General features: G+C 35.4%; 1 protein-coding gene across 9 annotated transcripts in view; it reads left to right on the top strand.

Annotated features, from left to right (window-relative positions):
• Positions 1-27049, top strand: part of COP1 (COP1 E3 ubiquitin ligase) — a 259903-nt gene that overhangs the window by 166192 nt on the left and 66662 nt on the right. For all 9 annotated transcript variants that reach the window (XM_010367393.2, XM_010367391.2, XM_010367392.2 and 6 more), the window contains one exon: positions 11885-12001. In XM_010367393.2, coding sequence (XP_010365695.1) covers positions 11885-12001 — 117 coding nt within the window. The remainder of the gene's footprint in view (positions 1-11884; positions 12002-27049) is intronic.

Genomic DNA, 27049 nt, shown 5'->3' with positions numbered 1-27049 from the left:
CTGTTGTTTTCTGATTTTTTAATGATTGCCATTCTAACTGGTGTGAGATGGTATCTCATTGTGGTTTTGATTTGCATTTCTCTGATGGCAAGTGATGATGAGCATTTTTTCATGTGTCTGTTGGCTGTATGAATGTCTTCTTTTGAGAAGTGTCTGTTCATATCCTTTGCCCACTTTTTAATGGGGTTGTTTTTTCTTGTAAATTTGTTTGAGTTCTTTGTACGTTCTGGATATTAGCCCTTTGTCAGATGAGTAGATTGCAAAAATTTTCTCCCATTCTGTAGGTTGCCTGTTCACTCTGATGGTAGTTTCTTTTGCTGTGCAGAAGCTTTTTACTTTAATTAGATCCCATTTGTCCATTTTGGCTTTTGTTCTCATTGCTTTTGGTGTTTTAGACATGAAGTCCTTGCCCGTGCCTATGTCCTGAATGGTATTACCTAGGTTTTCTTCTAGGGTTTTTATGGTTTTAGGGCTAACATTTAAGTCTCTAATCCATCTTAAATTAATTTTCATATAAGGAGTAAGGAAAGGATCCAGTTTCAGCTTTCTACTTATGGCTAGCCAATTTTCCCAGCACCATTTATTAAATAGGGAATCCTTTCCCCATTTCTTGTTTTTGTCAGGTTTGTCAAAGATCAGATGGCTATAGATATGTGGTATTATTTCTGAGGGCTCTGTTCTGTTCCATTGGTCTATATCTCTGTTTTGGTACCAGTACCATACTGTTTTGGTTACTGTAGCCTCGTAGTGTAGTTTGAAGTCAGGTAGCGTGATGCCTCCAGCTTTGTTCTTTTGACTTAGGATTGTCTTGGCAATGCAGGGTCATTTTTGGTTCCATATGAACTTTAAAGCAGTTTTTCCAATTCTGTGAAGAAAGTCATTGGTAGCTTAATGGGGATGGCATTGAATCTATAAATTACCTTGGGCAGTATGGCCATTTTCACAATATTGATTCTTCCTATCCATGAGCATGGTATGTTTTTCCATTTGTTTGTGTCCTCTTTGATTTCACTGAGCAGTGGTTTGTAGTTCTCCTTGAAGAGGTCCTTTACATCCCTTGTAAGTTGGATCCCTAGGTATTTTATTCTCTTTGAAGCTATTGTGAATGGGAGTTCATTCATGATTTGGCTCTCTGTTTGTCTGTTACTGGTGTATAAGAATGCTTGTGATTTTTGCACATTGATTTTGTATCCTGAGACTTTGCTGAAGTTGCTTATCAGCTGAAGGAGATTTTGGGCTGAGACGATGGGGTTTTCTAAATATACAATCATGTCATCTGCACACAAGGACAATTTGATTTCTTCTTTTCCTTACTAAATACCCTTTATTTCTTTCTCTTGCCTGATTGCCCTAGCCAGAACTTCCAACACTATATTGAATAGGAGTGGTGAGAGAGGGCATCCCTGTCTTGTGCCAGTTTTCAAACGGATTGCTTCCAGTTTTTGCCCATTCAGTATGATATTGACTGTGTGTTTGTCATAAATAGCTCTTATTATTTTGAGATAGGTTCCATCAATACCGAATTTACTGAGAGTTTTTAGCATGAAGGTCTGTTGAATTTTGTCAAAGGCCTTTTCTGCATTTATTGAGATAATCATGTGGTTTTTGTCTTCGGTTCTGTTTATATGCTGGATTACGTTTATTGATTTGCATATGTTGAGCCAGCCTTGCATCCCAGGGATGAAGCCCACTTGATCATGGTGGATAAGCTTTTTGATACGCTGCTGGATTCGGTTTGCCAGTATTTTATTGAGGATTTTTGCATCGATGTTCATCAGGGATATTGGTCTAAAATTCTCTTTTTTTGTTGTGTCTTTGCCAGCCTTTGATCTCAGGATGATGTTGTCCTCATAAAGTGAGTTAGGGAGGATTCCCTCTTTTTCTATTGATTGGAGTAGTTTCAGAAGGAATGGTACCAGCTCCTCCTTGTACCTCTGATAGAATTCGGCTGTGAATCCGTCTGGTCCTGGACTTTTTTTGGTTGGTAGGCTATTAATTATTGCCTCAATTCAGAGCCTGCTATTGGTCTATTCCAGGGATTCAATTTCTTCCTGGTTTAGTCGTGGGAGAGTGTAAGTGTCCAGGAAATTATCCATTTCTTCTAGGTTTTCTAGTTTTTTTCCGAGGGTGAAGTTTTTGCATCTGTGTTCTTGAGGGTTACTGGTCTTTCTTTTTCTGTTTTTGTAATTTTTTGTGACTTTGATATTGGGGTAATGCTGGCCTCATAAAACACATATGTGCTGTGTGTTTTTTCTTCTTGGACGTGATTGTTTAGAATCACTATTCTTTTGTTCTTAAATGTTTGGTAGAATTCGTCAGTGAAGCTTTCTGGGTGTGGAGTTTTCTTTGAAGATTTTAAATAAGAATTTAATTTCTTTAGTAGATTCAGGACTAATAAACATATCTGTCTCTTCTTGAGTGAAATTTGACAGTTCATTTCTTTCAGGGAATTGATCCATTTTATGTGTTGTGAGATTTGTGGACATCGAAATACATAAAATGCTCCTCCATTTACAATGGGATTACGGTCCCAATAAATCCATCATAAATTGAAAATGCATTTAATACTCCTAATCATAGCTTAGCCTAACCTACTTTAAATGTGCTCAGAATATTTACATTGGCCTACAGTTAAGCAAAATAATCTAACACAAAGACTATTTTACAATAAAGTGTTGAATAATACAATTAAGAGTATCATACCACATATCACTAGCCTTGTGAAATATTAAAATTCAAAATTTGAAGTATGATTTCGACTGAATGCACATTGCATTCTCGCCATCGTAAAGTCAAAAAATCATAAGTTGTTGAGCTATTTAAATTGGAAACTGTCTATATTTGTAATATACTATATCGCTAGGGTTTGTAGCCATGCTTTTTTTTTTTTTTTTTTTTTCCCCTCCCGTTACCTCTGAGAAGCTGTGATGAAGTCAGTCATGTCCTGTCCTTTATTCCTGATAACTGGTATTTTGTGTCCTCTGGTTTATTTTTTGTTTATTAATTTAGGTCACCTTGGCATTAGGTTTTTAATCTTTTCAAATGCTCAACTTTTGGTCTGTTGATTTTTCTGTATTTTTCTATTTTTAATTTCATTGATTTCTGCCCATTTTTCTTCTTGCTTTGGGTTTAATTTCCTCACCTCTTTCTAGGTTTTTGAAGATTGAAGTTTATGTCATTTAATTGATACTTCTGTGTTTTTTAATCTGAACATTTTTTGTTATATACATTTCCCACTAAGCACTACTTTAGCAAATTTTGAAATAAATTTGAAAACAGGTTTTCATAGCTATTTGCTATTGTATTATTTTTGTGACTATTATATTTGCTCTTCCATTCAGTGTAAAATTCTGTTTGATTTCTCTTGTTATTCTCTTGTTCATCTATGGATTAAAGTATATTTAAATTTTCTTAAACTTTTCAGAAATCATTCTGTTGCTGATTTATAACTTAATCCTTTTATAGTTAAAGGACATATTTTACGTGATTTTAATTTTTTAATTTATTGTTTGTTTTATGGTCCAAAATATGAATGACCTTGATAAATATTTCAAATGCATTGAAAAGAAACTGTACTATAAATGCTGTTTGGTGAGTGTTCTGTAAGTGTCAGATCAAAGTTTTTGCTAGTATATTTCTGATTTTCTGTACGCTTGCTGTTTTTTTGGTCTCCTTGTTTTATTGATTATGAGACAGAAATGTTAAAGTCTGGTTTTATTTCTCTGTTCAGTTACCTGTTTTGTGTGTAAGTGTGTTTTTACCTGATATATTTTGAAACTCCATTGTTAAGTGCATAAATATATTTGGGATTGTTATGTCTTCTTGGTGGACTGAATCATTTGTTAATATATAATATCACTATCCCTGTCAGTATTCCTCTGAAAACTACTTTGCCACATACTTTGCCACAATAGTTTGCCACAAACTATTGATAGTAATCTCTTTTTCCTCTCCTCTGGGATTTTAATTATGTTAATGTATTAGACCCTTTCGTTTTGTCTCACAGGCCTCATACTCTGTCTTTTTCTTGTCAATATTTTTTTCTCTTCAGATTGGGTAATTTCTGTTGTTCTGTCTTCTAGCTCATGATTCCTTCATCTGTCATCTCCATTTTGCAAAAAAATTTCATTTATTCTTTTTTTTAAAAAATTAGTTTCTATATATTCTCTGAGTACTTCTATCTTATCATTAATTTTAAGTTTATTTTTACCCCATGGAGTATAATTACAATACTTGCTTTAAAATCAATTTCATTTAATATCTTGTGATCCAGCATCTAAACCTTTGGACTGACCTTTGTTAATTGTGTTTTCCTTTGAAAATTCTTCACATTTTCCTGGGTTTTTGTATGTTGAATAATTTTGGGGTTGTCTCTTAGCCATTTTGAATATTATATTGTAAGATGTTGGGTCCTGTTTAAATTGTGTGGGAAATGTTGGGGTTTTGTTTGTTGGTTCATTTCTTAGTAGGTGATCAGTTGGCTTAGATTTAGACTGTAAATTCTGTCTTGCCTTCCCTCGGTTATTTTTGCCTTGTCAAAGGAAACAATCAGTTCAGTTCTCAGAGCTTTTGCTGTGGTACTTTGAGTCTGCGTAATACACATGCCAGTTAGAGCTTAGTTTAGGACTTGGGTCATCTTTTCAACTGTAGTTCAATGCACATAGCATTTGCTGCTGTGCTTCGTGTCCATCTTGCACATACACAGCTCAGAAGTGACTGTGCCAGTGAATGCACAGAACTGTAGAATCTCCTTCTCCAGCGCTTTCTTTCCAGGTTTCTTCCTGACTCTTTATCTCCCAGGGCCCCATTTTACTGATTCTTTGTCAAGAAAGTTGGGTTGTTTCATTTTAGGAGACTTTGGTGCCCAGTCTACTGCTGAATTCTGTTAGTAGGGCATGCCACAAGGCAAAGACGCAAGAGAATAGATAAGAAAAATAAAATGAGGATTCTCCTTTTTCATTTTCATTATATCACAGATGCTCCTTTTTATATGCACAGAATAAAAAATTATTCCCAGTCCCCTGGTTTGCAGAAGCCATTGCTAAACACACGGATTTTCCTTAGTGTTTGCTGCTTAAGGTGCTGACTTTAGCTTGCCGAGGGAGAAGAGAGGGGGAAAAATGGTACTCTTCATCCCCTGAATTTCATTTAAGTGTAGAATTCTCTCCTGGAAATTACTGTTTTTGTTTACTTTTTCAGTTTCCTCATATAACTGCTTTTGTTTTTTGGATGTTGTCCAGAGTAAACTCACAGTGAGAGAGACTGGCTTACTCTCTTAGCTTGGCAGTAAAAGTCTCAAACACTTTTAAGCCCATCTCAAGAGTACTGTTTAGTGTTACTTAAATGTATTTATTATTCTTGTCTGTTTGGTGATCATATAAAATATTGTCTTTGTGATAACTTTATAGTTAGAGAATATTTTAAATCACTTTTATACAAATATATTTTGCTTATTTTATATATTTTGTATTTAGTAAATTTTTAACTGGGGAATTTTTTAAAAAGCTATTTTTTTCATTGCTTAAATAAAAACTGAGTTCATGTGAATGATATTTTTCCTACATATGCTGTGTATTTTAAAAATAATTTAGTTCCAAGTATATATGCACATAATTGCATGTTAAAGAACCATCAATATGTAGCAGCTAATCAGAAAGGAATTTCATGAGTCATTTTAAAGGTTCTTTTGAAGAAATATATTTTTCTTTTTAAATATATAACCTGCGCTGGGCGCAGTGGCTCACGTCTGTAATCACAGCACTTTGGGAGGCCGAGGCGGGCGAATCAAGAGGTCAGGAGACGGAGACCATTTTGGCTAACACCGTGAAACCCCGTCTCTACTAAAAATACAAAAAATTAGCCGGGCGTGGTGGTGGGCGCCTGTAGTACCAGCTACTCAGGAGGCTGAGGCAAGAGAATGCCATGAACCCAGGAGGTGGAGCTTGCAGTGAGCGGAGATCATGCTACTGCACTCCAACCTGGGCGACAGAGCAAAACTCTGTCTCAAAAAAAAAAATGTAACCTGAGAATTATTTGCAATAAATAATCTTGCCTTTGAATTAAACACATTCTTTAAAGGTGTTTTTCTTTAAATGTGAGTTTGAAGAATTTAGACTGTATGATAGCAGAAGTTACAGGTTCTTCTTCATTCCAAATTTCCTTTTTATTATTATTATTATCATTTATTTATTTTTATTTATTTTTTTTGCGATGGAGTTTTGCTCTCGTTGCCCAGGCTGGAGTGCAGTGGCATGATCTCAGCTCACTGCCACCTCCACCACCTGGGTTCAAGCAGTTCTCCTGCCTCAGCCTCCCAAGTAGCTGGGGTTACAGGCATGACCCCTGCCCCCAACAGCTGGCTAATTTTGTATTTTTTTAATAGAGATCGGGTTTCACCATGTTGGTCAGGCTGGTCTCGAACTCCTGACCTTAAGTGATCCACCCACCTCAGCATCCCAAAGTGCTGGGATTACAGGCATGAGCCACCACACCTGACCCTTCATTCCAAATTTTATTAGTTGCATAGGTTAATGCACAAGTGACAACCATGAAGTCTTGGTAGATTTTAGAAATCAATTAGTAAAATTCATGCTGATTGTAATGCTTCTGCTTTTTCATCAGCAGATTAAATAAGTAACTGTAAATTAATAAATGGCATTATGATAACAGTTATAATTTATAACTTTAGAGGCAGTTACCTTTCCTATAAGTTAAAACTTTACTACGTATATTCTCTGCTGAATTTAAATGAAATGTTAAACTTATGTTGATCAGCATCCATCATGGCCTCCAGGGATCTCTGTCTCCTGGTATTCTTACGCTTGTGTAGTTCGCCTTCACCTACCTTGTTCCAGGCTTCATCTATGTGACCAGTAGATATCTCTTCTAAAATTAGGTTATAAAAGACACTGTAGCCTCTATCTTCATCATTTTCTCTCTTCGCAGTCACTCATTTTGGGAGAAACCATCTGCATTGTCACAAGCTCACATGGTGGGGAACTGAAGTCTTATGCCAAAAGTCATGTTGAGTGAGCTTGGAAGTGGTAGAGTACTGGACTCTAATAGTCTAGAGTCCTAGTGGACAGCTCAACTACAGTCTGTTGAGACTGAGCCAAAACTAACCGGCTTACCTGCTCTGAGATTCTTGGCCTCTAAAACCGTGTGAGATAGTAAATGTTTGCTGCTTTAAGTAACTAAGCTTTAGGGCAGGTTGCTCTATGACAGTGTCTAGCTACCAATACAGGGTCTGTTGTTTCCCTTTGACGAAGTTCAAGAGTCAAGCTTATTTATGTTTGGTAAACAGTATTAAAGTTTACATCTTTGTATTCAATTGTTCATACTTTTCATAGAGGTATAAAACAATACACATTGCCCCTCAGTGTTATGGTAGTTTTTGTTGAAATAGCATTCTCCCTTTTTACTCATATGGATAACTTTCTGTTTTCTGTAGGACCTGGACAGTAGTTTAGAAGTGGGTCTAGAAGAATTACATATGAAACTTAACTCATTTTTGTGCATCCTCATTAAAGCTTTGGGCTGTTTTACTATGTCAAACTTCTGTCCCTGTTTTCTTTTTCTTTGGTAATGAATTCTTTCTTAGGATACATTGGTGCAAATAGACATGCAGTAGGCCCTGTCAGAGAAACTCAGAAACATAAACCTTGCACATCGGGAACTGATTGTGATATTATTATAGATAAGCAATATCTTGTTCTCTATTTTTGGAAACAATGTTAGCAAAATACTTGGGGGATGATTCACCCAAATTTTATAGATTATTAGATGATACACTTTATTCTGTAGTGTAGTTGGATTTTTTAAGATTCAGTATTTCAGATTTGAACTGAAAAATTAGGTGACACTTAGAGAAAAGACACTTTTCTTTATCCATTAACATTAAAGAAATAAAACTTGTATAGAACACTTAGTGTTAAGTAACAAATTTATGGCCGCCTAGATACAGTATGTTTCTTTGTTTTAACGTCCTATGATATGGTTTTCCTAATGTTTACTCTTTTGATTATTTACTGAGAGCCAAAGGAGGCCATATGTAAATAAATACAGTACATTTTATTTGATTTAATTGCTTTAGCTCTTCACCTAGAAGATGACATTTTCTTTTAAATTTACTTTTCCTTTCAAAGGGAATTTTCATCAATAAATTCTGAAATTTAAATTTTTGATGTTAAATGAAATTCTTACTGCCATCCTTGTAAGGAAAAAGTAACAGTAAAGATGTTTTTATTAAGATCACCTCATTTATATTTGGCTTAGTTTCTTCTCACACTTGTTGATTTCTTCTACGCTTCCTCCAAAAGATTATACTATTTTATCTTTCGATCTGTGATGCCATCTTAGGATATTAAATAGATTTTAATATTATTTCATTATATTTGTTGTATTAGTTCTTTAGGGCTACCATAAGAAAGCATACCCCAAACAGGCTGGCTTAAGACAACAGAAATTTTCTCTTTCATAGTACTGGAGACCAGAAGCCCGAAATTAGATTGTTGGCAGGGCCACACTCTCTGTGAAGGCTCTAGGGAAAAATTATTTCTTGTCTCCTTCCTAATTTCTGGTTATTGACAGTCATTCTTATCATTTCTTGGCTTGTAGCTGTATCACTCCAATCTCGGCTCGCTTCACACATGTCCTTCTTCTCACTGTGCCTTTGTCTCTAAATCTCTCTCTCCTTATAAAGACACCAGTCAGTGGATTTAGGACCCATCCTAAACTAGTCTGACCTAATTTTAACTTTATTACATCTGCAAATACCCTATTTCCAAATAAGGTGATATTCACAAGTACCTGAGGTTAGGACTTAAACATGTCTTTTTGGGGAACACAACACCTGTTTTGTTTAATAACCACTCTGAAATTATTATAATCTCTATACAACTTTTCCATGCTGCATTCATTCAGTGTATCTTTACAGTATTTTTAGTCTTAGTTACCCTTGTAGCTCTGATAGTTATATTGAATTCTAATATCTTATATATTAAAAATTATAGTCATGGTAGTTAATGTTGTGACTTATTTAAATAATATTAATGATTACTGCATTGAGAAAATTACCATGAAATTAGAAAAGACCTGCCACACTTCCAACTTAACTATCATTCTCTCAGTACTGTTTTTTTCTCACTTATATTTAATTAACATAAAACGCTGATACATACTGCTTGCTTTTAAAGGTTTTTAGTGATTATAAGTGGGGTTATGCACACAGTAAGTGCTCCATACTTATTTATTGTGAATTACCTTTGGGCCTAGGCTGTTAGAGTATAATCCAGTCAAAGTCCACTTAATAATCTAATCTTTAAGTCCTATGTTCGGCATATTGACTTTTAATTCCAGGTAACCATCTCATCTTAGAATTGTATGTCGTGATTGACCAAATGATTGTGTTTTGATTGAAATAGCATATCATTCTTATTGGAGAATAACATGGAACAAATCAAATATTGCTATTTAAAAATCTTATTCCATCTCTACATTAAAAAAAAAAAAAATTAGCCAGGTGTGGTGGTGTGCACCTGTAGTCCCAGTTATTCAGGAGGCTTAGATGGGAGGATCTCACTTGAATCCAGGAGTCCAAGGCTGCAGTGAGCTATGATCATTCCAGTGCACTCCAGGCTGGGTGGCAGAGTGAGACCTTGTCTCAAAAACTGCAAGTAATAATAATAATGATTCTTATTTTAATAATGAGCCTCTTAGTTTACTGTGGGAAGGCTAATTTATCAGATTGTAAATTAGCAACATTTTTTGATAATGATTAATTTCTACTTGGAGATTTCACGTATTGAAATAAATTCTTATGTAATCCCATTTCATGGAAGTGGTATTTATTGGAATCAGTTTTACTTATTCACTCCCGTCTACAGGTTACTGTATCAGTATTTCTAAAAATATTCTAAGATTTTTTCTATGTTTCCATTCCCAATACTGGTTTCCAAGCCCAAATGCATGTTAGAATCACCTGGAGAGCTTTTCAAAAAAACACCAGTACTTGGATCCTATCTGGGTATTGTCCTGGATGGGACTTAGGGGCAGATTGAAATACGGATAGGAAGATTTTGTCGTTGTTAAAGTTCATTTATTTATTCTAATGTGCATCCAGGATGGCAACTTATATACTGAAAATCTATTTTATGAGTGTATTCTGTTGTCTGCTAAGACATTTTTATTGTTGAAAAATGATATGATAGTTGCTCTGGTACCTTTGTAAAATGGCAACTCATTTTCTGCTTCTGCTTTCAAATCAGACCTATTTTGCTTAGTCAGCTTTGCTCTCTCTAATCATTACAAATTTTAATGTATGTCACTGGATTAGACTACATATCAAATACAAAACCAAAATTTTGAAGTTTAGCTAAATAATTCTAGAATATATTACTTTAGACATATGTAAGTTATATCACTGAATTACTACATAAAAATTTAAAATCACAAAATTCTTAATTGAAAGATAAAATAAGAACAGTTTCCAAGTGCTTTAAAGATGTTTGTGTACGTTTTCATATTTATGATGTATATCAGTATACACTCATACACACATTTAAAGAAAATTGGCTGGGCCCAGTGACTCACATCTGTAATCCCAACATTTTGGGAGGCTGACGTGGGCAGCTTGCTTGAGCCCAGGAGTTTGATACCAATCTCAGCTACATGACGAAACCCTTTCTTTACAAAAAAAAATAGAAAAATCCAGGCATGGTTGCACACACCTAGCTACCTGGGAGGCTGAGTGGGGAGAATCACCTGAGCCTGGGAGGTAGAGGAAGTGAGGCATGATTGTGCCACTGCATTCCAGCCTGGATGACAGAGTGAAGAGACCCTGTCTCAGGAAAAAACAAAGGAAAGAAAAATAAAAATAATACTAATGTATTTATATAACTATATATATAACAAATGTACCACCTAGCTCCAGATTACTTTTTTTTTTCCTGTCTTTTATGTCTTAGTTGTGGGTCTATGTTACCTGTCCGTATAAATTTATTATTTATCTATATGATTTTTCTTTTTTTATTTTCTTTCTTTTTTTTTTTTTTTTTTTGGTGGCATGATCTCAGCTCACTGCAACCTCTGCCTCCTGGGCTCAAGTGATTATTCCACCTCAACTTCCCGAGTAGCTGGGACTACAGGCCTGTACCACCATGCCCAGCTAACTTTTGTATTTTTAGTAGAGACGGGGTTTCACCATGTTGCCCAGGCTGGTCTCTTAACTCCTGAGCTCAAGTGATCTGCTGCCTCAGCCTCTCAGGCTCATTACAGTCATCAGCCACCGTGCCCGACCTTTTTTTCCTATATCGATTTTTGACATTGAAACTAAGCTCTCTTAGTTTTAATATTATTGTATTATTCAGTCATTCAGTGATATGGTTTGGCTGTGTCCCCACCCAGATCTCACCTTGAATTGTAATAATCCCCATGTGTCAAGGATGGGGCCAGATGGAGATAATTGAATCATAGCAGGCAGTTTCCCCCATACTCTTCTTGTGATAGTGAATAAATCTCATGAGATCTGATTTTTTATAAATGGGAGTTCCCCTGCACATGTTCTCTTGCCTGCTGCCATGTAAGACATGACTTTGCTCCTCATTTGCCTTCTGCCATTTTTGTGAGTCCTCCTCAGCCATGTGGAAATGTGAGTCAACTAAACCTTTTTTTTTTAATAAATTACACAATATCAGGTATCTTTTTATTAGCAATGTGAGAACAAACAAATACATTCATCTTTAACACTTTTAGTCCTAGTAAACCAAATGTTTCAGATTGGCATAAAAAGATTTCTACAGCAATAAGCAAACTTGCCCAAGTTACTGAAGCATTTACTAATGTATTATTTGTTTCTCTTTTTGTTTTTATTGTCCTTTGCCCTTAGTGAAGCTGTGGTCTACCAATCTAGACAACTCAGTGGCAAGCATTGAGGCAAAGGCTAACGTGTGCTGTGTTAAGTTCAGCCCCTCTTCCAGATACCATTTGGCTTTTGGCTGTGCAGGTAAGAAATGAAAGCAGATTTGTCTTCCTTTGATGTTGGTTGAATATCATGGTAAGGATAGGAGAGCATTTTAAAACAAATAACTCTTTTGTAGGCTTAAATATTGTTTTCATTATTAGACTATAAATTAAAAGTATATGCAGTATGCCATCATTATTCATTTAGTGCTGTACCTGAATTGCACTATTCTGTCACCTATCTTTAATACATAGATATGAATTTGTTAATTTTTATCATTTTTCTTAGTGTTTATATGCATGAATTAATGCTTATTACTTATTCACAAACTTAAGGTCATAATAACATTTAAACAAGCTATTGTTAAGCTATATTGTATAGACACAGGAACACTTTTTTTAAGGCAAACTGTTCTTTCAACAATTATTTATTGAGTCCCTACTATGCACAGAGCACTCATCTAGGGACAGTGAATAAGACATAGTCTTGTATCATGGAGTTCATGCTAACATAGGAAGTATATCAAAAAAAGTTTGCTATTATTATCATTACCAAATAATCATTAGGTAAATTATTTTTCTTAACTGGGGTGACCATATATCTGTGTTTGCCTGGGACAGTTCTAGTTCACACCGTTTGTATTTACTGTTAGTGCCCTCTTTCATTCACAAAAGTGTCATGAGTTGGACGATAAATCATATGGTCACCCTACCCGTAAAATTTTTATCTTTGATATTTTTCCCTCTTGAATATTTACTAAAATAGTAAATACTTGTAATTTGGCTTCTGAATGGTGAAGTCTTATTTTTTATTAATAATATCAGGATTTTACAAAATACAAGCTAGCACCATATGATGGAGACAATAGCAACTTTTAAAAAGGAAATGCATAATTTAAACCATGTCACTATACTTTTTCCTTTATTCAACTCACTATGTCACTGGCCTACTGACATAATTTCATAGTTCAGTTTAAGGAGGACATGGACTAACATGTAGATATGGGCAAAATTCTCTATTTTTTTTAGCATATAGAATTTAATGATTACATGCTGTTTTCGTTTGAAACTACTTCTGTCTTATTTAAATACTTTGTCACTGATTAGAAATGTGACCTTGAGCAAGTTCTTTAACTTTCTCCCAAGTTTTTTATCTTTAACGTAGTGGTAGAGCTGTTTGGGGCTGTTCTGAGGATTATGGAAAAAAGATTCTTTGTGTAAAGTTCTTATAGTTGTTATTTTTATTATTATTATTATGTATTCAATTAAAATATATATTAGTTTATTGGGTTTGAGTGTGTGTAGACACTAACTGACCATCATTTATGGATATAATAATATTTTATCAGTATTTAGTTAATTTGTACCAATGCCAGATATGAATATTATCAAATTTTCTCCTTCCTAGAAAATAGGAACCTACTTTAAAAATGCTTCTACTATCTGCTAGGCAGTTTTCCCCACTATTCTACATTTTCATACATTTCTTAGTTACTTTTCTCATTTAATTTTCCATGCAAGCTTTAAGATTTATAGTTTTCCAATTCTAGAAAAATCCTTTTGGGATTCTTACCAGACTTTCTTGTGTTTATTTGCTGATTTTAGAAGCATTGGCATTATTGTGATAGTATGTCTTTCCACAATTACGTGGGGTGTCTTTTTATTTGTTTGGGGTTTTTTTTTTTTTTTTTTTTTTGAGACAGGGTCACCCAGGTTGAGTACAGTGGCATGATCACAGCACACTGCAGCCTGGTCCTTCTTGGCTCAAGTGATCCTCCAACCTCAGCCTCATGAGCAGCTGGGACTACAGGCATGCACCACCACGCCTGGCTAATTTTTGTGTTTTTCATAGAGACGGGGTTTTGCCATGTTGCTCAGGCTATTCTCAAACTCCTGGGCTCAAGCAGTCTGCCTACCTCAGCTTCCCAAAGTGCTGGGATCACTGTGCCCTGGCTTTTGTTTGGGTTGTTTTCTGTCTTTCAATGAGATTTTATAATTTACTTACTTTAGGTTCTGGACTTTTTGGTCAATTTTTTTTCCTATATATGTTACCATTTTTGTTATTTTTAATAAAATTTTATTTTCCACTCCCTCTTTTTTAGGTATTTTTTGCTAAGCGTAGACAAAACTTATTCGTATTTGGATATTTGTCTTGTATCTTGGGACCTTATAAATTTTTCTCATTAAGTCTAGTAGCTTTTTAGTAGTGTTTGGATTATCTGTTTATACTTGATATCTGCCAGTTGCATTTCTTCTTTTCCGATGATTTATCACATTCTCTACCTCTAAGGTAGAGTTATACTAGTGATATCCTCCCCCATCTATTTCATTTAGTTGAATGAGCTTTAGTGTTCTGCTGTTTAGAATATCTACTTTTGAAAAATATTTTATTCAAATTGTTTTACTTTACTGTTTCTTAATTAGAAGCAAAACAGTATTGTATCAACTACCTTTTAGCACCAATTGATACTTATGCTTTTTCTAAAACTGAGTTGTATTTTTCTTGAATGAACCTTGCTAGGGCATAATGTAGAATTATTTTGATAAACTACTATATTTAATTGGTAATTTTAAATCCATATATTAAATTAGCCTATTATTCATTTTATCTTTTTTAACTGTCTTTGCCATTTTTAACATCAACAGTTTTGTAATTTTCAGTGTACAAGTCTTGAACTTCTTTTGTTAAATTTATCCTTATTTTGTTACTTTTATTTCTGTCATGAATGGAATTGCTTTTAAATTTTATTTTTTGATTGTTTTGTTAATAGTGTACAGAAATACAATTGATTTTTATATATCGATCTTATATCTCTAACACTGCTTCTCTTTATTTGTTCTTGTTTTATTGTGGATTTCTTGGGGTTTTCTACATGTAGAATCATATCTGCAGTTGAACAATTTATGAATGACATTTTGCTTTATTGTATTAGCTAGAAGATCAAGTACAATGTTAAATAGAAGTGGTAAAAGCAACTTTTTATATGTGAAGAGTATTTAGTCCTTCACAATTAAGTATGGTGTTGGCTGTGAGGTTTTTTGTAGATACCTTTTATCAGTTTAATTTTTTATCTGTTCGTAGTTTGCTAAGAGTTTTTGTTGTAAATAGGCGTTAGATTTTGTCAAATGCTTTTCTTCTGCCTCTGTTGAGGTTGATTGTGAGGTTAATGTCCTATACTTAATAATATGGGACAGTAATATTATTATTATAATAAACCAACCTTTCAAGTACTTTTGTGTCTGTGTTAGTAATGGATATTCATCTGTAGTTTTATACATTCATTTATAGACAGAATCTTGCTCTGTCAGAGCCCAGGCTGGAGTGCAGTGGCGCGATATTGGTTCACTGCAACCTCTGCCTCCCAGATTCAAGTGATTCTCGTGCCTCAGCCTCCTGAGAAGCTGGGACTTACGGGCACCAGCCACCACATCCAAATAATTTTTTGTATTTCTAGTAGAGACAGAGTTTTACCATTCTGGCCAGGCTGGTCTTGAACTCCTGACCTCAAGTGGTCTGCCTGCCTCCGCCTCCCAAAGTGCTAGGATTACAGACATGAGCTACCATGCCTGGCCTGTAGTTTTCTTATGATGATATTTTCTGTCTTTGTCAGAAAAGAGCTACTGGGTTTAAAGAATGGATTGGAAAGTGTTCCTTCCTCTGCGTTCTGAATGAGTTTGTGAAGAATTGGCATTATTTTCTTTAAATATTTGATAGAATTCATGAATTCTATCTGGGCTTGGATTTTTCTTTTGGGGAAGATTTTAAATTCCTAATTCAATGTGTTTACTTTTTCTTCTTCTTCTGTCTTTCTTTCTTTCTTTTTTTTTTTTTTTTTTTTTTTTTTGAGATGGAGTTTTCGCTGTTGTTGCCCAGGCTGGAGTTCTATGGTGCGATCTCAGCTCACTGCAACCTCCACCTCCTAGGTTCAAGCGATTCTCCTGCCTCAGCCTCCCAAGTAGCTGGGATTACAGGCATGTGCCACCATGCCCAGCTAATTTTCTACTTTTAGTAGAGACGAGGTTTCACCATGTTGGTCAGGCTGTCTCAAACTCCTGACCTCAGGTGATCCACCCGCCTTGGCCTCCAAAAGTGCTGGGATTACAGGCGTGAGCCACTGCACCCAGCCTGTTTACTTTTTCTAGCTGAATTCAGATGTTCTAAGTTTTCTAATTTATTGGCATAAAGTTGTTCATAACATTCCTTTGTAATTCCTGTATTGTCAATAGTAATGTACCTAGTTTCATTCCACTATAATTATGTATTTTCTCTTATTTCTTTTTGGTAGGTGTAGCTAAACATCTGTCAGTTTCTTCATCGTGTAATAGTGTGTGTGAAAAGGCTGTTGTAGTTGTTATTGTTGGAAGGTCTGTAGAATGATTCTGTAGGCTTGGTTTCCTGTAATGACTCTTAGCTCATCACCAAATAGATAGGCCAAGAGAGCTATTATTTCTCAGCAAGTGGCACTATTGAAATCAAGAACATGATGCCATTACTGTAATCACGGAATCAGGAATCCTTCACCATAGCTCCCACAAAGCTAGAAACTAGAAACTGGAACACTACAACAGAAAACCCCCACATCTCTACAATGGTGCTTGAAACAGAAACATTCAAAGCAGAAGGAGAAGGACCATAAAATGTTCACCTTTCAAATCTTCAATAAGTGCATCTGATTGATGGAATCTAATTCATGTCTAGAAGCATAACTGCAAGGGCATCTGAGCAATATAGTTTTAACTTTATATCTTGCATAGGCTGTAAACACTTTAAGATGGTGGAAATGGATGCTGAGGGCACATTGAGGTTAGGTATGAGCTAATTTTCCTCAGTCTAAAGCAGGGGATAGTATCACAGCAAAGCGTCAATGAGGCCAATAGTGCTTAATTCATTGTCTTTCATTGTACCTTTCACTGAAACATTCCTTTAATACAGGAAAAGCCTTTACTACTAGAAAACTGACCAATATTCAGTCATCTTCATTTAGAATTGAAACATTTTTTAGAATGTAGTCTGTCATCTAAATTTGACTTTAGGAATGGGCTATACTTTTCTTAAACATTGCTTTTGGAATTTTGAGAGGTAGAAAATTAGTATATGAGCTACCCACCAATTGTAGTTTGACTTCCTGTTGCAAAGGCACTGTGGATCCTACCAGGGAAGTGAGGCATCATGCTACTTGTAAGCTTCTCTGTCTGTCTTGCTTAGATCTTATATTTGTGCTTGTTAACAATAAATTTCTCTTTGTACTTTTATTTTGTTATTTTGTGCTTTCACCTTTTATCATACATACAGAATATTTTATAAGTCCCAATATAGTTATAAAAGGAATAAATTAGGATGAAAACATTTATCTTCTGAGCTTTGTGTATGTAATGACATTGCCTCAAAATACATTAATTAAAATGAAAATGCTAAGAGAATTCAAATTTCAGTATCTTAGGAGATTTTATAGATCTTTCTAAGATAGAAAAGTAAAAATTAAAAGGTAATAAAGATGTGAACATGAAAGTTAACAAGTATGTGTATAGAAGATGGAATCTGTCAGCCAGAGAAATCCACGTTCTTTTCAATCAGACATAGATTATTTACTTAGAATGATTTTTTATGCTTCTCTTTTTCAATAAAGTCAAGCATTCATGCTAATCCCAATATATCAGACTTGGTCCTGAGTGATTTTGACAGCTTCCCATAATGAATTTGTCTTTGAGGATATTCAAAGACAGCAGCACTAGTAAGTGTTAAAGGGTCCTAGGTAGGCTCTTTCAGTTATTTCCTGGCATTATTAATGTAGACAACCATTTGCTAGATTTTTGAGATAAATCAGTTGATTTATTTGCAATATTTACATGTCGACATGGTTTTTAAAAGTTATTTTAATGTCTTTTTAATGATTAAAAAATTATGTCCCATATTTGTTAGTCATTCATTACTTACCATTATTTGCATTTAATCCTTAAAGCAGAAGTGTACAAAAAAAGAGATTAATGTAAAGCAAATCAATGAGGATTGAAGCAAATTAATTCTCTCAAAATAAATGTGTGGTATCTTTAGATAATTTTGCAGCTGCTGAGTTTGTATAATCTTAGCAAACTAGGCCATTTAGAGGAAATAATTCTGTACTACTTTTTGAGTGTGTTTTTTAATGCTTTTACTTCTGGTATGGGCTTGCTGGATTTTGTGTTTCTAAAAACCAGTAAAATTTGGAAGGCACTGCCTGTAAATGTTACCTAGTAAATAGAAAACACAACCATAAATATGCCTAGTAATTAGTACACATTTTATTTTATAGAAACTGATTCTTGGCTGGACGTAGTGGCTCACACCTGGTAATACCAACACTTTGGGAGGTTGAAGCAGGGGGATCGCTTGAGCCTTTGAGTCCAGGAGTTCAAGGGTATAGTGAGCTATGATTGTGCCACTACAGTCCATCATGAAAACAGAGCAAGACCATGTCTCTTAAAAAAAGAAGAAAGAAACTGATTTCTAAGCAGGCAAAATGTAATATCAGTAATTTTTGTCTGCAGTTTGTGCTTATTTAGTATTGTATAACTCATTGTAAATAGTTTAGATTATGTGATTTGATTATTCCTTATCTCATTACAGTAATATAGTGATAATACTGTGTGTTCTGTAAGTAATTACTTGTATATGATGCTTTTAGATGAATTCAAATAGTAAATCGCCAAATTTTAAATTATTCTTTGATACATATTTTCCTACATTTCCCAGTGATAAAAGCCCACAGTATAATTTTGTTGTTGTTGAGACAGAGTCTTGCTCTGACGCCCAGGCTGGAGTGCAGTGGCACAGTCTCGGATCACTGCAGCCTCTGCCTCCCAGGTAGAGCAATTCTCCTGCCTCAGCCTCCTGAGCAGCTGGGATTATAGGCGTGCACTATCTCACCTGGCTAATCTTTCCAGTTTTGTAGAGATGGGGTTTCACCATGTTGGCCAGGCTGGTCTCAAACTTCTGACCTCAGGTGATCCACCTGCCTCGGCCTCCCAAAGTGCTGTTGTTATTGTAGGTGTGAGCCACCGCGCCCAGCCTCACAATGTAATTTTTTTAGCCACTAATATCTATGTATAGACTATGTACTGGGCCCTGTTAGTGAATTTGAAGTTTTTTGTTTTTGTTTTTGTTCTGTTTTTTTTGTTTGTTTTGTTTTTCCTTTTTTCTTTTTGAGATGGAGTCTCACTCTGTCGCCCAGGCTGGAGTGCAATGGCGTGATCTTGGCTCACTGCAACCTCTGCCTCCTGAGTTCAAGCGATTCCCCTGCCTCAGCCTCCTGAGTAGCTAAAATTACAGGCATGCGCCATCATGCCTGGTTAATTTTTGTATTTTTAATAGAGACGGGGTTTCACCATGTTGGCCAGGCTGGTCTCGAACTCCTGACCTCGTGATCCGCCCTCCTCAGCCTCCCAAAGTGCTGGGATTATAGACGTGAGCCGCTGCGTCTGGCCAAGTATGAAGTTTTAATCAGTATCTTTACCTTTGGCAGTCGAGTTTGAGAAATATCACAAAAGATTTAGGGCAACATATTTCTTCCTTCAGATAAAATTAAAATCAGCAAATCGTGAACATATATAAAAGATGTTATTGGAAATAAATGTTTCCTGTAATGCCGTTAGTGATTTTTTTTTGAGACAGGAGTCTCACTCTGTGGTCTAGGCTGGAGTGCAGTGGTGCAGTCTTGGCTCACTGCAATCTCTGCCTCCAGGCTCAAGTGATTCTCCTGTCTCAGCCTCCCAAATAACTGGGACTACAGGAGTGTGCCACGATGCCTGGCTAATGTTCATATTTTTGGAAAGACGTGTTTTCACCATGTTACCCAGGCTGGTCCTGAATTCCTGGGCTCAGGCAATCTGCCTGCCTATGCTTCCCATGGTGCTGCGATTACAGGTGTGAGCCACCGTGCCAGGCCTCTGTTAGTGATGTTTTGATTTTTGTTGTTGTTGTTATGATTTGGTGGTAGTAGTAGTTAATTTTTTTTTTTTTTTTTTTTTTTTGAGACGAAGCCTTGCTCTGTCACCCAGGCTGGAGTGCAGTGGCATGGTCTCAGTTCACTGCAACCTCCGCCTCCCAGGTCCAAGCGATTCTCATGCCTCAGCCTCCTGAGTAACTGGGACTACAGGTGCACACGGTCGTGCTCAGCTGATTTTTGTATTTTTTAGTAGAGGCGGGATTTCACCACGTTTGCCAGGCTTGTCTTGAACTCCTGACCTCGTGATCCACCCGCCTCAGCCTCCCAAAGTGCTGAATTACAGGCGTGAGCCACCACGCCCAGCCATGACTTATTTTTTAAAAAGTCTATTCTCGCTCTGTTGCCCAAGCTCGAGTGCAGTGGTGTGATCTCAGCTCACTGCAGCCTCTGCCTCCTGGGTTCAAGCAATTCTCGTGCCTCGGCCTTCCAAGTAGCTGGGACCACAGGTGTGCACCACCATGCCTGGATAATTTTTTTATTTGTAATAGAGACAGGGTTTCACTACATTGGCCAGGTTCGTCTTGAACTCATGACCTCAAGTGATCCGCCCACCTCGGCCTCCCAAAGTGCTGGGATTACAAGCGTGAGCCACCTTGCCCAGCCTGAAATTAAGCATTAAAAATTCATTAGTATACCTTTTTCTGCAAAAAGAGATAAACTAAGTGTACAGATAAAGTAAATGAAATTATTTTTTCCCTATTGATCAACAGAATCAATTCTTTTCAAAGTATGTGTTTTTTAGGTTCCTCAAGGATTGAGAGTAGGAAAGGATGGCTCAGGCAGACAGGGAGAAAAAAAGAGTTAGTAAAAAGGGCTCTGATTCCTACTTGTGCTTTAAGCTGAGCAGCTCTTTAATCTGTTTTATATTGTAGGGTTTAAAATAAATTAGGTGAGGGAGGACTGGGTTTTTTAATGTTTCTGCTACTCTTTCTTAACTGAGACTTCTTTTTAATTGTGGGAAAATGTACAGAATTTAGCTGAGACTTCTTTAAAAATTGTATTTTTAAAAAATTGTTTTAATTATTTTAAATTACTGACAATTGTGGTTTAATCTAATGTGCAGTTAGGTAATTGCTATTTCTTTGACTCCAGGAGGATATCACAATTGCTTATTTATCTATTATGGATTGGTGAGGATTGGAGAGATTATTCACAAAGTAAAGAGTAAATAATAATGGCTTACATTAGTGCATCTTTAAGGTTTTATTCAGGTTGGAAACCAGGGCCAACTGTATGTGATAGAAAATAGGAAGTGATATCTTCTAATTCCTCCTCAAATCATGAACAAAGATCTGACAACTAAATTGAGAGCAGGTGTTAAGGGGAAATGCTTCCAAAGTATTCCATATGTGTTTGTGTAACGGATACTTGGCTTGCTCTCTCTTTGTCAAAGAGTAGCTTTCTTTCAGTTCTCTAAAACAGTATATTGAGATAACTCCAAAGGCTTAACGGAAGTAAAAGATTGTTTAAGTATTGCTATTAAAATTAATAATGAGGCTGGGCACAGTGGCTCACAGCTATAATCCCAGCACTTTAGGAGGCCAAGGTGGGCAGATCACTTGAGGTTAGGAGTTCGAGACCAGCCTGGCCAACATGGCAAAATTTCATCTCTACTAAAAATATAAAAATCAGCCAGGTGTGGTGGCGCACGCCTGTGGTCCCAGCTGCTTGGGAGGCTGAGTCATGACAATCACTTGAACCCAGGAGGCAGAGGTTGCAGTGAGCCACGATCACACCACTGCACTTTAGCCTGGGTGACAGAACAAGACTCTGTCTCAAAATAAATAAAATTAGTAATGATATCTGTATGAGGTAAATACTAGTAACCAGTGGACCTATGTATGTTTAAATGGTCAAAATTTATTTCCTGCCTAAGAAAAACCTAACAGGTGTCTTCCCAACTTTTCTTCTCACCCCAGTCCTGTCACAGTATCCAAAAGCTAGGGCATTGATGACTTTTATAAACTCTCAAGCATCTGAGAAGCCTAAAGATAGAATTCAGGATTTCTGAAATTCAGTTTGATGTCCGATTGGCTGTATTACATATGAGTCTTCTTCCTGTATGTCTTACTGCTTTTTGGAACACAGTCTAGACTGATTGTGTCCTAATCTATATCTTAAAACATTGCCTCATTAATAATAGTCATTTTATTCTTGCTTTAGTAAAGGTAGTGAAATATTCATTAAACATTTAATAAGATATTCTTATATCTATTTCATCTGATCATCTTAACATATTGATGATTGCCTTATCGGTGGAAATGTCTGTGGTTCTGGTTTTTATGTGTTTTTTGTTTTTTGTTTTTGTTTTGTTTTTTTTCAGTAATCCTACAGGAAAATTATTTGTTGTACTAGAAATTATTCTGTAATATTTACAGAAATAACAGTTAGTACACACTTTTGATTAGCTTCAACACTTAAGATGTTAGGAATTGATATACCCGTTAAACATTTACCTAATGTGTTCCTAGACTGGCAGTTTCTTTCTCTGTTTATTTCAGATAAAACAATGAAACAATGAATGCTGATTTAAGTAGATAAATTTTTTTGTTTATTTACCTTTGTTTTATCACCTGGGTTGATAGTTACACATAATTTTTTTTTTTAAAAAAAAGAGTTCATTCATAAAAATGGATATGTAAACACAATAAAAGTATATTACAAATTCTATACAAAACAGCTTTTGAATGGAAATAGAATTATATGTACCTGACATCTCTGTTCTGTCTGCGTTTTAAATGTGCAGTTTCCCCTAACTCAGGGAGGGAAAGAGAGAGACGGAGAGAGAGAAGAAAGAGCTCCTCTTTAACTCCAGCTTCTCATTCCTCTGAAGTCTGGTTTCTGCTCCTAGCCCTACATAGAAATTCTTCTCACTAAGATCGGTAGCAACCTCATGTCACTACATTCAAGCCCTTGTTTTATTTGATCTCTCAGTAGTAGTCAACATTGTTGACCACTCACTTCTGGAAAAACTTTCCTCGTTTGTATTCTAAAACAACACCCCTGGTTTTTTTTTACCTCTCTCATCTATAGTTCTCAGTTGTCTTTTCTTTGAAATGTTGGTATTCTTTGACACTCTGTTCTCTTGTCACTCTCTAAATTCTCCATGGGTTGTTTTGTCCATTTAGTTATTCTGTTTAAATAGCAGACTCCTAAATATTTATCTCAATCCCACGCTTAGCTAAAAAAAACTCCAGATATTTCTGTTTTGCTTACTGGAAATTCCTATCTCAGTATTCATTGCCACCTCAAACTTAACATCCAGAGCTCAATCCATTTTTCCTTTGCAAACCCATTACTTTATCATCGTATTTTTAAATTTCCTGTTGATGCAGTGGTCCAAGCCACGTATCTCATTCTTCACATTACATTGAATCATGTATGTTCTACTTACTAAATATCATCCTCTTCTTAAAAAATCATATTGCAGAAGAATTTTCCTTTTTCTGGCTCCTCTTCTACCATTCACATTGTAGTCTACTTCACCAAGGCTTCTGCCACCATAATTCCACTTAAAGTGTTCTTGTCATCATCACTAAATTACCTCCATATTGCTGAATTAATTGATCTAGTCTGTTCTTTTTCATTACTATTTAATACAATTGACCACTCCCCTATTTCTTCCATCCTTCTCTTTGTTGTTCTCCCTGCAGTCATATCCAGCTTAGGCAGGAATCGAGTTATCTCTAGTTCAAGCCATTACTGTAACCAGGCAGCTTAACTTCAAAATTGATTTTAAAACTTTTTTTTTCCCCCTTGTGTATCAAGATACAACCTTGAGGCACACATTGTACTCAGCTCAATTATTGCATGCCTTTCTTATCAGGCTTTCCCTTTTTAAACACCTGCGTTCCCCCCAAAACATGGAAGTGGTTATTTTGGATAGGAATCGGACCCCTTCCCTTTAGTTTTGGTTAATTAAGTGTTTGTCTTTCTATCAGACCTCTTCCTTGTTAATTGGACACTGCAAGCTGCAACCATTCGGACCTGCATTTGGTTACATTACCTGTATCACTGGAGTAACCTCTTGCCTGAATACTCAGCTCTTCTCTACTTGTTTCCCTTCAGTTTGTTCTACAGACAGCAGTAGGGATAATATTCTTTCAGATAAATTTATCCCACATTCCTGCTTTGATCTCTTTCAAACTTCTCTAGATTGATCCTACATTATTTCATGCTGCTCTCACTGTGCAGCTTCTCTGCTTTAGACATTCTTCCCCTGGCTCTTACCACAGCCAGCACACACTGTTCAGTCTCATCTTAAACATCATCTCCTCAAAGAAGCCTATTGAAAACCCTCTGTCAAGGAGATTCGCCCAATCATTACCTTTCCTCTTTGTCTCATTGTTATCACTTGATCTGTATTTTATTTATTACATAATTGTTTTTGTCTGACTCTAATACTTGAATGTAAGCACACAGAAAAGTAGGGACTTTTCTTGTTCATTATTGTATCCCCCACGATGTCCCTTACAACTGCACGTAATAGATTTTCAATAAATACATGTATTTAAAATATTAGTACAAATAGACATATATTAGTACTAATATAGTATGTATATATGTATAGTGTACATATATATGTATGTGTATACATACACACACATTGTTTTTTGCCTAATTTTTTTGCACAAGTTTTTGGAATACAAAGCCAGCATAGAGTTTTTATTTCAGATTTTTTTTATTTCAGATTACTTACCACTCTCTGAATTTCTTAAATTCAGAGTATTAAATTCAAAGTATTAATATGACAATGAAAAATAACACACATTTTAGAAATAAAGTATAACAATTATTTACATACAACATTTATGTTGTGTTGGGTGTTATCTGAATTTCTTAAATTCAGAGAGTGGTAAGTAAGGTGAGGTCTCATTTAGGACCCTTAGATTTTAATTTTTTAAAAAAACGTGTATTTTATTATGAAACTCTCATTCTTTAGCAGATAGTTTTGTTTGTAAATGTCCATATGGCCTTAAAGAAATGATAATTACAGAATGTAACCACCTGTTTTGAGGGTAATGACTTCTAACAGATAATTAGAATAGTTTTCCAGTAAATGAATGACTTCCATTTAATAGAGATAAAGGTTGCAACTAGGCAGCATAACTTGTGCTGTTGAAATAATAAATGATTAAGTAGCTAATTTAGCACCCAGAATCACTTTCTCTGAACTGCATTGATGAGAGTGGACAGTGCTTGACACCCTGATGGTTGTGTAGGAATTGGTTGGGTGGGGTCCTGGAGCAGAAGTCTGTAAAGCAGCCTTTCAAATGTAAGCACAGCTTCCCACTTGATCTCAGTAGTCAGATGTATTCTCTTACTTTCTCCTTTCTTCTGTTGTCTCTTTTCACGTCAAATCAAATTCTGCTTGCTTTTTGCTATGAAAGTTCATTCTGTACCCTTTATTATCCACTGAAAACATGAAGATAAAATACAAATACTTTGTATATTTTGAGGGAATGGAGAAATAGCTTCATATAATTAATCAGTGTTCCCACTCCAAAATTAAAAGAGCACTTACTGGAATGAACTCTTAATCAATGATTGTAAAATCAGGCTGAGTAATCTTTCATACAGCTATAAAACATATATACTTTTGGCAGTGACTTAACTAAAAAAGCCGCAGGTACTTTCCTGGAATAACCTTCATAGTTTTACATGTGCATGTATTTAAATAAGTCTAGAATTTTAATTTTTTCTGGAAGCACTGCTTTCAAGGTAAAACACTATGTTAGTAATAGTGAGGTATACCAGCTTTAAAAGGTCCTTTTTTATAAATAATATATGAAACATTTTCTCATACTTCAGTTAAAATTCTGTGTCTGATTTTGACTTTTTACATATTACATGGTGAGTTGAAATACGTTTGTAGTCTTTGTAAACCATTTCAGTCCAAAGAGAATTATAATAAAATAATTTATTTATGGTAATCTAATGTAACAGAAATGAGAAATTATACGAGGAGAAAAACTACAGCAGGAAGGAGAACCAAGTAGGTTTGCTTGTTAAATGAAACTTAAATCCTTTATATTCTTTATATTGATTCATTAAGACCAAATAAGATACCACAAACAGCAAATAGAAAATTTTATATTACAAGATTAGATTTCAATTATCTCTTATTTCAGAACCCATCATCATCTTGTGCTTTTCCCCATAGCTAAGTAAATTTCTGAACCCTATTTTCTTTTCTTTTTATAATCATATATTTTTGGAGTGAGTTACATCTCAGCTCTCTGTACCCTTGGGCATCTGCTGATTTAGCCAACCTTGGATTGAAAACATTTAGGAAAAAAAAGTATTAATATGACAATAAAAAATAACACAAATTTTGGAAATACAGTATAACAGTTATTTACATACAACCTGTATGTTGTATTAGGTGTTATAAGTAATCTAGAGATGATTTAAAGTATATGGGAGGAGGTATGGAAGTTATAAGCATATACTAGGTCATTTTGTAAAAGAAACATGAACATCCATGGATTTTGGTATGGAGGGCATGGGGATTTGAAACCAGTTCCCCTGAGGATACCTAGGGATTACGTAATGCAATCACGTGTCGCTCAAAGATGGGATGCATTCTGAGAAATGTTGTCATTAGATTTTATCATTGTGCAGACATCATAGAGTATACTTATACAAACCTACTGCACACCTAAGCTATATAGTAGAGCCTATTACTCCTAGGCTACAAACCTGTATAGCTTGCTAGTGTACTGAAAGCTGTAGCCAATTATAGCATAATGGTAAGTATTCATGTATCTGAATATAGGAAAGCTACAGCAAAAATACAATATATGATTTAAAAAAAATGATATACCTTTATAGAGCACTTACCATGAATGGTGCTTGCAGAACTGGAAGTTGTTTGGGGTGAATTAATGAGTGGTGAGTGAATATGAAGGCCTAGGTCATTACCGTATACTTAGGCTATACTAAATTTATTTTTTAATAGCTTTTTGTTTAGTAATAAATTCACCTTAGCTTAATGTAATTTTTTTACTTCATTAACTTTAAAACTTAAGTTTTTTGACCCTTCTTGGCTGGGCGTGGTGGCTTACATCCATAATCCCAGCACTTTGGGAGGCCAGGGTGAGTGGATC

Source organism: Rhinopithecus roxellana, chromosome 8 (assembly GCF_007565055.1).
Source record: "Rhinopithecus roxellana isolate Shanxi Qingling chromosome 8, ASM756505v1, whole genome shotgun sequence".
In the NCBI taxonomy this organism is placed as follows: Eukaryota; Metazoa; Chordata; class Mammalia; order Primates; family Cercopithecidae; genus Rhinopithecus; species Rhinopithecus roxellana.
This window is presented reverse-complemented; position numbering and strand designations above follow the sequence as displayed.